This window comes from Centroberyx gerrardi, chromosome 11 (genome assembly GCF_048128805.1).
Source record: "Centroberyx gerrardi isolate f3 chromosome 11, fCenGer3.hap1.cur.20231027, whole genome shotgun sequence".
In the NCBI taxonomy this organism is placed as follows: Eukaryota; Metazoa; Chordata; class Actinopteri; order Beryciformes; family Berycidae; genus Centroberyx; species Centroberyx gerrardi.
This window is the reverse complement of record NC_136007.1, coordinates 27,259,342-27,271,490: the sequence shown is the minus strand read 5'-3', so window position 1 is coordinate 27,271,490 and position 12,149 is coordinate 27,259,342. Positions and strand designations below refer to the sequence as shown.

Below are 12,149 nucleotides of genomic sequence, written 5' to 3'. Positions count from 1 at the left end.
CATGGAGGGCTGAGAGTCTGCAGGTTTTCATTCCAACTAAAGACCACACCAGGTGATTTCACTGATTAGTTCCTCCTCTGTGGTTGAAGCGGAGACAGTGTTCTATATAGAGACAGTGCACTCTGTCAGTTTTGAATGGGGAAAATCTGTAACGATAAAGATGGCGGCTCCGACAACGTAAAACATGTCAGCGAAAGTGACCAATCGACGCACCTTTGTGTGCAAATCATAAAGAAAATAGTGACTAATGTATGTATGGGACTACCGCAAACCAGATTTGTCTTGAATGTCGTAATCTCACTGTTTCGTGAAGCAGTGGACGCCGCATGCGTACAAGCATCAGAAAAAAAAACAGTGGAAAAAAGCTGTTTTTCTGTGTCCTTTGAAACAAATTTTACCACTCCATGTTGTCAACAATTCAGCGGTTTCCGTAAATATGTAATGCAAATGATTGTATCTATGTCAGAACTTTAGATACAGATGACTTCCCATTCAAAGAGATAGGAGTCTTGTCTTGTTAGTTACGAACTCCCTTTTGTTTCTTATGTTTCCTCTATTGTTGCTATGCTGCTCTGATAGCCACAACCAGCTCATCACTGGCCACGCCCACAACAAATAGTATACACCCCAAAATTACAACATCACTGAAAAGCCAACTTCAGGCTGGATGTAGGCATGAACACAGGTTGATTGTGTAGAATACATCCTACTTATTATTTTAATGTAAAAAAGAAAAAGTTGTGTATTGCAGCTTTAATGCAAAGATGCACACATAGGTCATACATTGTGTAATGTCATTGGATGTACGTGACATGCTGTATGTTAAAACCCTAATCCTTGAACATTCCCATACAGCCATTGATTCCCCACAGTCTTCAATTTTAGTCCACATGGTCATGAATTTATGAATGAATGGATAGATAGATAGAGGTTGACCTGATTACACCCCAGGCAAGAGTGAAAATCGGATCATAGTTTTTCTAGGTATCTCAAACTTGGAACATTTCTCAAAAGCTACTCTGGTGCTTATTGGTTCCAGAAATGTGTCTCCAGTAAATGTAATAATACATTGGGAAGTGGGGAAATAAATGAAGAAATGACCAGAGAGAGAGAAAGAGAGAGTGATCATCTCCAAGTAATGTCGTGTTCAGAGGATAGGCGAAAGTGCAGAATTATGTAATCAGGTAATAAATAATGGGTAGTGTTTTTTTTGGTCTCTACTGTGTTTTGCCAGATTGTGGAGCTGCTGTATGCTCCGGCCCAGACACACGGGAGCCTCACGGTGCTTTTCAGCACTCCCCCAGCAGGGAACATGTGCTGCCGGGGAGCGACCACGCCTCCACCGCCTTTTACTCACATGTTACCGCACACATTCATACCGTCTTATGCTGCGTTCACGTCCTATGGGAATAACGTAGGTTGTAGTTTTCTCCAGACTCAGCTGTTTCACACATAACACACACACATGTGCGACTTAGTGAGCGATGCATTTGAGTTCATGTTTTACAGCCAACAAAAGCACAGATGAAAAATAGTAGTTGTGTCTGGCCAAAATGGCTTCTAATATGGTGAAAATTATTTATTTTGTTCATTTTTATTTATCATTCCCTACATTTGCCTAGAAGTATTCCCTAGTTGGTGACGTCAGAATTCAGGGTGTCGGAAAAATCGGGGTCCATCACTAAACCCCGAGTTCCCAAGTGAGCAGTATTGTCTAGTAGTGTTTCCCATCAGCACCAACCGAATACTGAGGTAACCAGGAGGCTACTTTCAATTAGGACGCTGGTATCTACCGTCTTTCCCATAGGACTTGAATGTAGCATTGTGTAAGGCTTTAAATCATGTTGTACCAGGTATAACAATATCGGGTACGTTTTCCGATATGCAAGTAGACACTGAAACGGCAGATTTCTGACTGGAGTTTGGTATTATTAGTAGAAACCCAGTGTAGCGCGTGAATAGTAAAATTAGCTGTTCTATGGTGCGAGGCTGGGAACGTGACTCGGCCAATGATAGCTGAGGTGAAGTATCCCTTTCATGAAATATAATCCATAGCCTACATTTGTCACACAGCTACACGAGCAGCTCGATAAGATACACACAATTTAAAGCTAAAAGAGTGCTGTCTCCTGGATGTAATTCACCTCAGTCTGTTTTCTAACACTATACAGGCCACTTGTATGTTGTACTAGTCTACAGTCACCAGCGGACCATCCTCAACACACACCCGCACCCACGCGCTCCACAAGAAGTTCCGATGCTGCCTTCATGTGCTCTGCCGAAGCTCCAGCTTCCGAGTTCCCCGAGTCGTAAATATGACTCGACGAGCATTCAAGGGCTTTTGATATGGTCATAATAAAAAAAAAATCAGAACGACTTTGTGCTGCAGCAGTAGAATGAAGAGGAGAAACGAATTTACCCTTAATACCAAGCTATAAAATATAATAATGAAATGCATAACTGTTCTACCATCATTGTTTAATATTAATATTATGCTCTCTGCCTCATAAACATCACATGACAGCAACATAGGTAGCCTATTTGTGTTTGTGCAAGTAGCCTATTTTAGCTTTTCTGCTCCGTGTTCCTTGTCTGCATTGTTTTTTGTTTTATCTTTTATACATACATGTTTGGCACATGTATGTATAATGTTTGGCACACCATTTTAGTCAACAAAAGTTACTTTAAATGTGCTATATAAAAATAACTTGACTTACATATTTCGTTTTGTATTGAAATGTTTGAAAACCATTTCGTACGCAAAGCTCAAACTAAATGAAAACTTTCCTAGTCGTATTTACCACTGTTTGCTTCATTCATGTGCAAGTCAACTAGAAGTTCCAATATTTCCAACAGCAGTTGAAAGCACCATAATAGTACTGAGTGTATCACTCACGTGGACCGTACGACGTCACCGCCTACGCACGTGTCTCCGCACGGGATTGGCCGGGCTGCCGCTGTTACGTCACCGCTGACCGGTTGAACGCCACTGGGACATTAATTAATATTCCCATTAGGGGGGCGTGGCTATTCTGATGATCATCATGGATGCTTTCTGTGCATCAGACTGGACGTGTTTCCAAGACAAGGACACCCAGGTGAACAATAGCCTCACCATGTATCAACTTAACAACCACTGACAAGCAGAAGCTGATAATTTCTTGTTGTATCTCTCTCTTAGTGAAGATTCCTCAAGCCAGGAGGGGGATTATAGCAGTTTTTTCTCTCCAGGATGATACCTTAAAACTCTGTACTGGAGGAAGGCTGTTGCCTCCCAAGGTCCGGAGATGTAATGTTTTCCTGCTGCCAAAAAGTGAGCTCTCCTCCTAGATTACGTGGCTAAAACACCAACAGGTAAGTGAAGCAGTTTTACTTTGAGTTTGGATGTCTCTAAACTTTTGTCCAGTGGTCTATACTCTCTGTCCAGCCTGTCTGCAGGTACTCTAATATTCTGTCAGTTGTTCTATTGTAGGGTTAGCCTAATATGTAAAGTTTATTATGCATACCCTAAACATGTCATACAGAGGGAGTTAGTAGCTTTGCCCTAGCTATAATGTTAAAGCTGCATTGGGATTGTAACAAAAAAATGGTACATATTGGCTTGCCGTACAGACAGTGAATGGGGAGTTGCTTTGTACAGTTACACCAGGCTTATTATTTCCACGGAGCAGCAGCAGCAGCAGTCTATTACATAATAGCGTTGGGGGTGGGACCATACAGCCCCGCCACAGACCATCTTATCAAGTTCCTGCTGCTGCTGCTGCCTCATCCGCATGTGCATGCTGTGGTGTTTACACAGGAGGCTTAGGCAAAACACATGGCAAAGCCTTTTACTCCACACCACTCTGATGAATGGGAGTCTGGACGGGCAGCAGAGCACTACAGCCCGCTGTCTGTTTCATTCGTTTACATCAGCTTCATGCTGGAACGTATTGTGGTCTCATGTTTAGGGTCATTCTTATATATACTGTAGTTCTTACATAGACGAAATGAAAAATACTCTTTAATATTCTTATAGGGACTTATAGTGTATCTGTGGTACTCCGTAGTGAGTGTATAGTGACCCTATTGTCCTTAATGGTAGCTTTATCTATGATATTCTTATTGGGACTTGGAATATGCTGTGATATTTGTATAGTATCCTTGTAAAATGTGTTACAGGATTGCTATAGTTCTTTTTCATAAGGATATGAAATGGGCTACCTTTCCTAAACTCATCAGTTTGTTTATTTGCACTAAAGGCTTTAACTATTGCCTGTTGCACTTCTATTGTCTTTTGCATGTCCAGTTTTCCATGTAGGCTACATCCAGTTCTTTGTACACCTCTGGGATACAAACTCATGTTCCACTGAGAGATCAATAAGTATCTTTTACACCAGTTGTTTGGACTGTAAGTTAGTGGACTAATGTGTCACATTTGGTATAATTGTCACCAACATCCATTCTGATTTATTCTTATTTTAGATAAAATAGTTTTCTGTGTTACTGCAAGAATGGAGCATTGTATACTATAGTGCATCTAGCACCAATGGTAGGTCCTATGAATAGACACCTGGTTCATAAACTGGTCTTGGGTGGCTTGCACCTTTGCTGAATTTAATAACTAGGGTGCGTCAGTGGGGATTTACCATCAATAGCTACATGGCACATTGAGATAAGCTGCTTGATACACCTAGATGTTGGAATATGACAGACCTTAATATCCAACATGGAGGCTTGTAGCAACTTATTATGTAATAACTGCCGGGTAATGTAATTATTTCTCAAAATGTAATAACATGACACGATGAAAATGTGATCAAACCTGTTAATGTAACAAATTCCCGAATAATGTAAAAACATCACCTTATTACTTCATGATAATGTAATAACATAATGCTACAGAACTTATTATTTCATAGGGGGTGTAACATATTGTAATAATAATATTATTAATAATGATATTGACTAATAATGTAATAACTATGAGTTGAGTTATTACATTATTAGTCATTATTATCATGACACAATCAGTTACAAAATGTCATACACCCCTTATGAGGTAATAATGTTAATGTAATGATGTGTTGTTATTACATTATGTGAGAATTTATTACATTAACAGGTTTGATCACATTTTCAATCCATTTTGAGGGACATTTTTTATGTCCCTCCACCATGGTACATGGTGCAGGACATTATGTTGTCATGGTGTGAAGACACATTCTTATGAACACAATACCTCAAGAACAATACATGATAGAAACTTCTTACTTACACCACAGGTTCCCCCCTGTAGAGTAGATGATTTGCATATTAATGAAGAAAAACTGACTTACTTGAAACAAACAAACCAACTAACTCCTAAAATACTTTAAGATGCAGAGTTCATATTCATATCACCCATGTGTTATATGAAGAAGTATGTTGACAAATATTTGCTAATTAATGAATTCATTAGCTTAATTAATGAACTCATTAGCACAACGGATTATGTTTAATATATCATGGTGATGGTGGGATATTAGGAGCTCAAGTGTCTCTTGTATTACATTTTAACAAGTTATTACATTATCCTGCATTTATTACATTATCAGTTGCTGCAAGGCTTGGAGAGAAGTAATATCCCTAGACTGATACCAAAGGAGAAGTGGTGTTAAGGCATAAGACTTTTGCCATTAAGTTGTTCATGTCAGCTCAAGCTCAGGCTTGGGGAGCCAAATTTCCCCTCTCACTGGTATCACTAGTCTCTGCACAGCAGTATTTCCCACAGCGCTCCATCCAACAGCAACATTATTCCGGGGAACCAAGGTTCGTTGGTCCAGGGAGGATCCACTAGGCTTGTAGTCAGTGGAGTATCTCTGTCTCTCAGAGAGGAGTGAGGGTAGTGTGTTTTCCTCCAAGGTGAACACATCTATGTCTGCCTATCCTGAAATCTTCCAAGGGCAGAGGGAGCGTGTCCGCCTCTCTGTCTGCTTATTTGCGTTATCACTGACAAGCTGTCTGTGTGGACGAGAACAAGGTGTCCAGATATCAGCTCTGTTCGATGGAGATATTCCAGCACCAATTGGACTGTAGATTGTAAAATCTATTTCACTGGAAGCTATGATGTCCTGACATCGATTGAAATCTGAGATTCTTTAAACCAAAAATTAGGGTTTGTGAGGAATGTAAGCCAAATTGTTTATGTCCATGTTCGACTGATATGGGTTTTTGAAGGCCATTACTGATGTTTTTTGTATTGAAGCTGCCGATAGTTGATATTCTGTGCCAATATTCAAAAAGGTCTTTAAGTTTGACTGTTTTTATGCCCAAAATACTACCAGTATTCCATGTTTTCCCCAGAGTTTTACTGTTGTCAAGGTGGACAAGCCTCTGAAACAGTATTTAGACCATCATGTGACGCTAAAACTCTGTATTGGAGTCCATACTAATGAAATTCTTTTAGGGTTAGCAGCCCCTTAAATCAGGGTCATATCATTGGTGGACGACACTGTTATATACACTTCAATCTTACAACCTACATACCTGTGATTTCCAGTGTTACCAAAGCTTTTCACCAGTTGCTTTCTTTTTCAGAGGTCTGGAATGCCAAAGGAACAGGGGCATTTTGGGGAGCGGGTCGCCCGGAACACCTCAAAGAATGCCAAGGATAAAAGTAACAGCGCCACCCTGCGGGCGTCTCAGGGTGGCGCCCACAGAGACCAGTCCAGAATGGGTAACATGAGCAACAGGATGTTGCGCTGTGACTCGGAGAAGGACTCGGAAAAGGACTCAGGGTACTCAGGTGAGCAAGAGTCCACTTGACATACGGACAGAGAGTTCATGAATACCTTGCAGATTTCATCCACTTAAAAGAGGTTCAAGGAGAACACAACACTGACTGCCCGATATCCAATATTTAATCAAAGGCCAATATCGGCTTGATATATTGACAAACTGATATATTGGTCTAACCCGAAAATACGTGTGATGGTGTCGGGATGAGTGGCCTTTCTTTTCTTCTTTTCTTCCTGTTTTCTCTCAATATCCCTGCCTACTTTTCTCCTTCTTTTCCGTCTTTGCCTTTAATTCATATCTTCCTTTTCCTGTATACACTTTGCTCTATCTTCTACATTTTATATCCCTCTGTTTCTCTCCATACCTCGCTCTCTCCACAACTCTCTCCGCCACCCTCTATACCCCCTCTTCCTCTTCCTCTTCCTCTTCCTCTCCCTCAGAGGCCGGCTCAGACTCAGTGCAGACCGATGTGGATGACCAGCGCAGCAGTGTGAGCGCGCGTCACAGGGAAAGCAGCAAAGGCTGTAACAACAACAACGCACACAACATGGCTCCTTATGAGGAGCTCACCCCCATCTATGTCATCGAAAACCTGGTGGTGAAACCGGTGAGCTATTCAGTTACAGATAACAATGTGCTTTTGCATGCATTTTACTTTGTTGCACGGTAAACAGAGATTCAGCAATGTGTACAACTGTAAGTAAAGGTTATGATAATGAAATGGGTAACACTTTATTTTTAAGTACGCTCATTCAATATTAATTATTTGTTCATAGTTTATTATCTCTTTTTAGTCATCATTAGATCAATAATTATTCGATCTCTTTTACTAGCTTACTCTGCCTTGCCATTTTCTACTCAAAGCCTTTAACTTAAGTGTTACTTTGTAAGACTCAGAGCATCAGAGCCGGTGGAGAATATTACATTAAATAATAAGCAGCTAATCGCTGGCTAATTAAGTCTAATAGCTAATAAACAGCTAATAAATAGTGTGCTTAAGCTGCTAAAAAATGGTACTTAGCACCAGATTTTCTTCATTAGCATGAGATGTAACTTATTTCCCAACATGCCTACACCATTGTTTGTGGATGTGTGAATACCCTAAAATATTACCATGAATTGATAGGGAATTTTTACCTGTTTCAAGCTTAAATAGTAGAATCCAAATAGGAATCTCTTACCCACTTCCCATTTTTTTTGGTCTAAATACTAAATGACTATATTATAATTAATATATTGCAATTATGGGGCAATTCAAAATTATCTACTTGAATTTTCACTGAATTTAAGTTGTTTAAGTTTATCCTCTTTTGGCAGACCGTCTATTGTAAGTACTGTACTACTGAATACAATATTTACGACTATTAATCTCTGCTTTAAGGCTGCCCTCTGTTAACAAAATTTCATGGTCTCAGTTATTTTTCATTTTTGTGTCTCCTACTGTTTATCTCTTTGTGATTTTAACCTCCTCCACATCTTTTGCTCTTTCTCTCTGATCCCCAATTGCTACTCACAAAAAATCCCCAATCACAACCTCCCGGTGGTACAGTCCAGACCAGAGCAGCTTCTGCATAGCCCCCTGGCATGGGGGGGAGGTTGGCACAGCCTTACTGGTGCCAAGGCGCCCACCCAGCTCTTACTGATCCAACAGCCAGCAATGCCTGCCCCGTCCTCTTCCACCTCTACCCCATCCTCGACTCTAGCTAAACCACAAGGCCAAATTAAGAAAGGAGGCAGTCGCAGCAACAAGAACCACAGCAGCAAGACCTTATATCTGCCCATCCTCAATTCTTACCCCCGCATTGCCCCCCACCCCAGGAAAGAGAGCCATGAGGGCATGGGTGCAAGTGGGGCATGGGGGGTGATGGAGAGCGGCAGTGAGGGTCAGAGCCAGAGCAAGAGGGTGTGCACTGAAGAAGGGAAGAAGGAAGCCGTATCTACCACCAGCCACCTCCCAAAGCCCCAACAGCAGCACCACCAGAAAGAGGGTCGAGTCCATTCCCACTCCCATTCCCAGTATAAAGCCAGAGGCGGTCACAGCTCCTTCCCCAACCCATCACACTGCCCACTGCCGGGCCGCGCCTCCTCCACCACCCAGCCCAAATTCCACCACAGCCACCAAAGCTCCCGCTCTGACAGCATGGGCTCGCCCTCTGTCTCCAGCTCCCAGACACCCTACCCACATTTCTCCTCTGACTCCCCCCCATCCTCCTGTCCCTCCTCTTCCTCTTCCTCCTCCTCCGTGGCACACAGCCCCTACCGCCCGGCCCCTGAGGCGGCGGTGGGCAGTTCCCTTTCCGACTCCCAGCCAGCGTGTTCGTCCATGCGCCAACGGCGTTTCCTCAACACCGCCGAGATCCTGAACCAGTCGGGCCTGCTGGCCATCACGCTGCGCACCAAGGAGCTGCTGAAGCAGAGCGCTGCCACCGAGAGGGAAATCGCTCAGCTCCGTCAGCACACCAATCTCCTATGCCAGGTGGCCCAGGCCGGTCAGCATGTCTCCAACGAAGGCTCCAACAGCCTTGAGAAACTCCTCCAGGCCATGACCAAGTCGGGTTCCTACCCCAGCCTAGACTTCAATCAACTCAAAGGCGTCAGCAACAGCCACCAACAGAGCAAGAGGAGAGGTGAGGATGACAAAGAGAAGGATCGCGACGGGAGAAACATTAAGACGCATAACAACCCACCGCGAAACCCGATGTCTTTACGCAACATAGAAGATGAAACGTCGCCACCTTCTCCGCTGTTTGCCCCCTCTCCAGAAGCAGCAGGAACAGAGCATCCTGATAGTCTGTTGGACTTCCTCTCCGCCTCCCTGTCAGCATCTCTTCCCGGGCTTGTTCCTCAACACGGACATAGACAAGCAAGCATGGATAAAGACCTTACTGATCTGACTATGTCCCCAGAGAGCTCTACACACAATAAGTATCTACTCTAGCTTCTGGGGGGAAAGGGCATGGATTAGCAATGATTGGCAGGGTAATAAGTGGACCTAGCAATACTGGATGGCATGAATTTTGTTTGTTTTTGAATCATCCAAAATGTCAATATAACATTGAACATGATTGGCTGAAAGGGTAAAACGATGATTGTTTCCTTTTCATGTGGTGATTTAAAGTTCAATATGATTGATACGTTTTCCTAAACTTTTTGGTCAGGGATTTCACAATTGCAAACAAGTCAATTTCTCCATCTTTGCCTTCTGTGGGTAACATTTAAGTGGCTGCACACATAGTCAGTGATGGATGTCCAGTATGTAACGAGAATTGTATCATTACTTTAAATGCTTCAATTGGTGTGGGCGACAGAAACAGTCTGCCACTTGAGATGGAAAACATGCGCATCTACTGTAGTTATCACCAATCAAGTTCATTTTCTGTATAGATTCTCACAATTTATAGGTTACTTCTATGTTTTGCTCAAAATATGCTGCTTGTTAGAGTTTCGAACCTTTGACAAAAGAGGTCACTTCACATAGGGGTTGACAAGCCTTCAAACTGTGGGACATTTCCAAGGAGGTTTTGGGCTTTCAGATGACGCAACACACCCTCTAGCGGCCATATTGGAGGTCCTCAGCTCTTGGGCAACAAAGGCTGAGAACAGCTGATTACGTTTCTAAATGTACAATTTGGCTTAGGCTGTCTCAATATAAGTGAATAGACATGGTTAATCTCTGTGCTGTTTTTGACTGGGAACTGATCATTTTGTCACTGATACATCTGATCACTCAGATGAGCATGTTAGCTAGCAAATCACAGTAAGCCTATCTGGTCAGCTAACTACTGTTGTTGGGAACATATATAATTTGCACACTAGCTAACTAGTAGAAGCAACAGTAGTAGTTGCATCTACATTGGTTGCTTTGCTAAATTAGCCTGCGGGCTAGTTAGCTAGCTAACAAAGCCAAAAACCAACAGTTTGTTCAGTTTAACTGAGCTCACTCTTCTCAAGCTACAACTCAGTATTTTGGAGTAGAGTTGAGGGCTAAAAAGACATTTTACTACGCAAAACACTCAATTTGGAAACAAATTTACCTTCAGACTAAGACATAATGTCACTGAATGGACCTACACCACACCACGACAATGTTTTCAAGTATCTCTCTTTTCTAGCCTGATTGTAATGTATTTAGACATTTGTGCACAGCCATTTCTCCACTGGACCTGCATGATGATGCCATGCAGCTGTGGTTGCTAGATTTGTGCAACTGCAAAGCCTCTCCTGGCAGCAAGCAAGGTTTATTTCACACCTTGGGGACTGGTAGATCTAACACATTGTGGATGGGGCTCATGATCCTCTGGTACAGGGGTATGTCTCTAAATGAGATCATCAGCACATGACCAGGAGGAAACTATTCTTTCGTTGTGGACATTGTCTGACACAGGATGTGGATACTCAATGGATTACTGAATTAAATTGTTTTACTCAGTGAATTTCTACTGAAAAACTCCAATAGTTGTACAGTCTTGCTTGGCAGTGCAATATTGTGGATTACTTGGATTCATTTTTGATTTTCTCCCTGTCATGTTTGAATGTCTGGTGTGTGCATGTTTGTGTGTGTATGCGCACGTTTGTGTTAGTGAGTGTGTACAGATCTGTAATGCATTAGCTTGTAGAACATGAATTTTCTTGATTAAAAAATTATATAGGTTTTATTATAGAGCAGGGAAATTGATATAGATTGGTTGTAGATAGGGGACATTGATCATGATTACTGTCTGACTTTTTTCACATGCTTTCAAAACACACTCTTAAACAATAAAACCACTATGACTTACCAAAAGATCGTTTATTGACATGTGTTGCTCATTTTAATAACATGTGAGCTGTTGAATGCCTGGCAGCAAAAGCAAAAATACCTCCAGGCATTCTCCTTCAATTTTCGTACGAGAATATTTAAGGGTATGTATAATGAAATGGGTTTTTAAAGAAACTACATAAGGCAAACCATTGCTGAATATTTCTGACACAAATAATAGATAGTATTAGGCTGCTAAATGATGTATTAGCCATATTTTAAATGCAGTTTGTCTTTCCGCCTCTTACAGGTCCAATGCAGAATCAGAGTATAATGCTACAGATGCCCTAATACTGACATTTTTTTCATGAGATCGAAGATATTTATTCATTTCAAATTAATGTACCAATAGGACAACTCCTGATACAAACACTGACAGTGTATGTCAGCTAAATATGGGCTTACAATTTATTGTGAAGCTGTAAAAGTTTGTTCACGTGTGTATTATTTGTGAACTCTGAAGTGTAAGTATTTTGAGTTATGATGGGGGGATTGTAGAATTATTCTCCATCTGCAAGTCATACATATACCAATGATTTTCCACAGAGCAGAGCAAAATAAGAAAATGGGGGAAACAAAGAACATGGGTGAG

At 41.7% G+C, this 12,149-nt stretch overlaps 1 protein-coding gene across 1 annotated transcript; it reads left to right on the top strand.

Annotated features, from left to right (window-relative positions):
- The first annotated feature begins 3,034 nt into the window (after positions 1 to 3,034).
- LOC139931381 (CLOCK-interacting pacemaker-like) lies at positions 3,035 to 11,542 on the top strand. Its single transcript, XM_071924871.2, has 5 exons — positions 3,035 to 3,098; positions 3,182 to 3,354; positions 6,559 to 6,766; positions 7,200 to 7,366; positions 8,309 to 11,542. The coding sequence occupies exons 3-5, from the start codon at positions 6,568 to 6,570 to the stop codon at positions 9,695 to 9,697; spliced, it is 1,755 nt and encodes a 584-aa protein (XP_071780972.2). The 5' UTR covers positions 3,035 to 3,098; positions 3,182 to 3,354; positions 6,559 to 6,567; the 3' UTR covers positions 9,698 to 11,542.
- Positions 11,543 to 12,149: the final 607 nt, after the last annotated feature.

Excerpts from the sequence above, each read along its gene's own strand:
- LOC139931381 (XM_071924871.2), top strand. The coding sequence starts at position 6,568 with ATGCCAAAGGAACAGGGGCATTTTGGGGAGCGGGTCGCCCGGAACACC. Across the intron at positions 6,767-7,199 it reads AAAGGACTCAGGGTACTCAG|AGGCCGGCTCAGACTCAGTG; the intron begins GTGAGCAAGAGT and ends CCTCTCCCTCAG. Across the intron at positions 7,367-8,308 it reads AAAACCTGGTGGTGAAACCG|TCCAGACCAGAGCAGCTTCT; the intron begins GTGAGCTATTCA and ends CCGGTGGTACAG.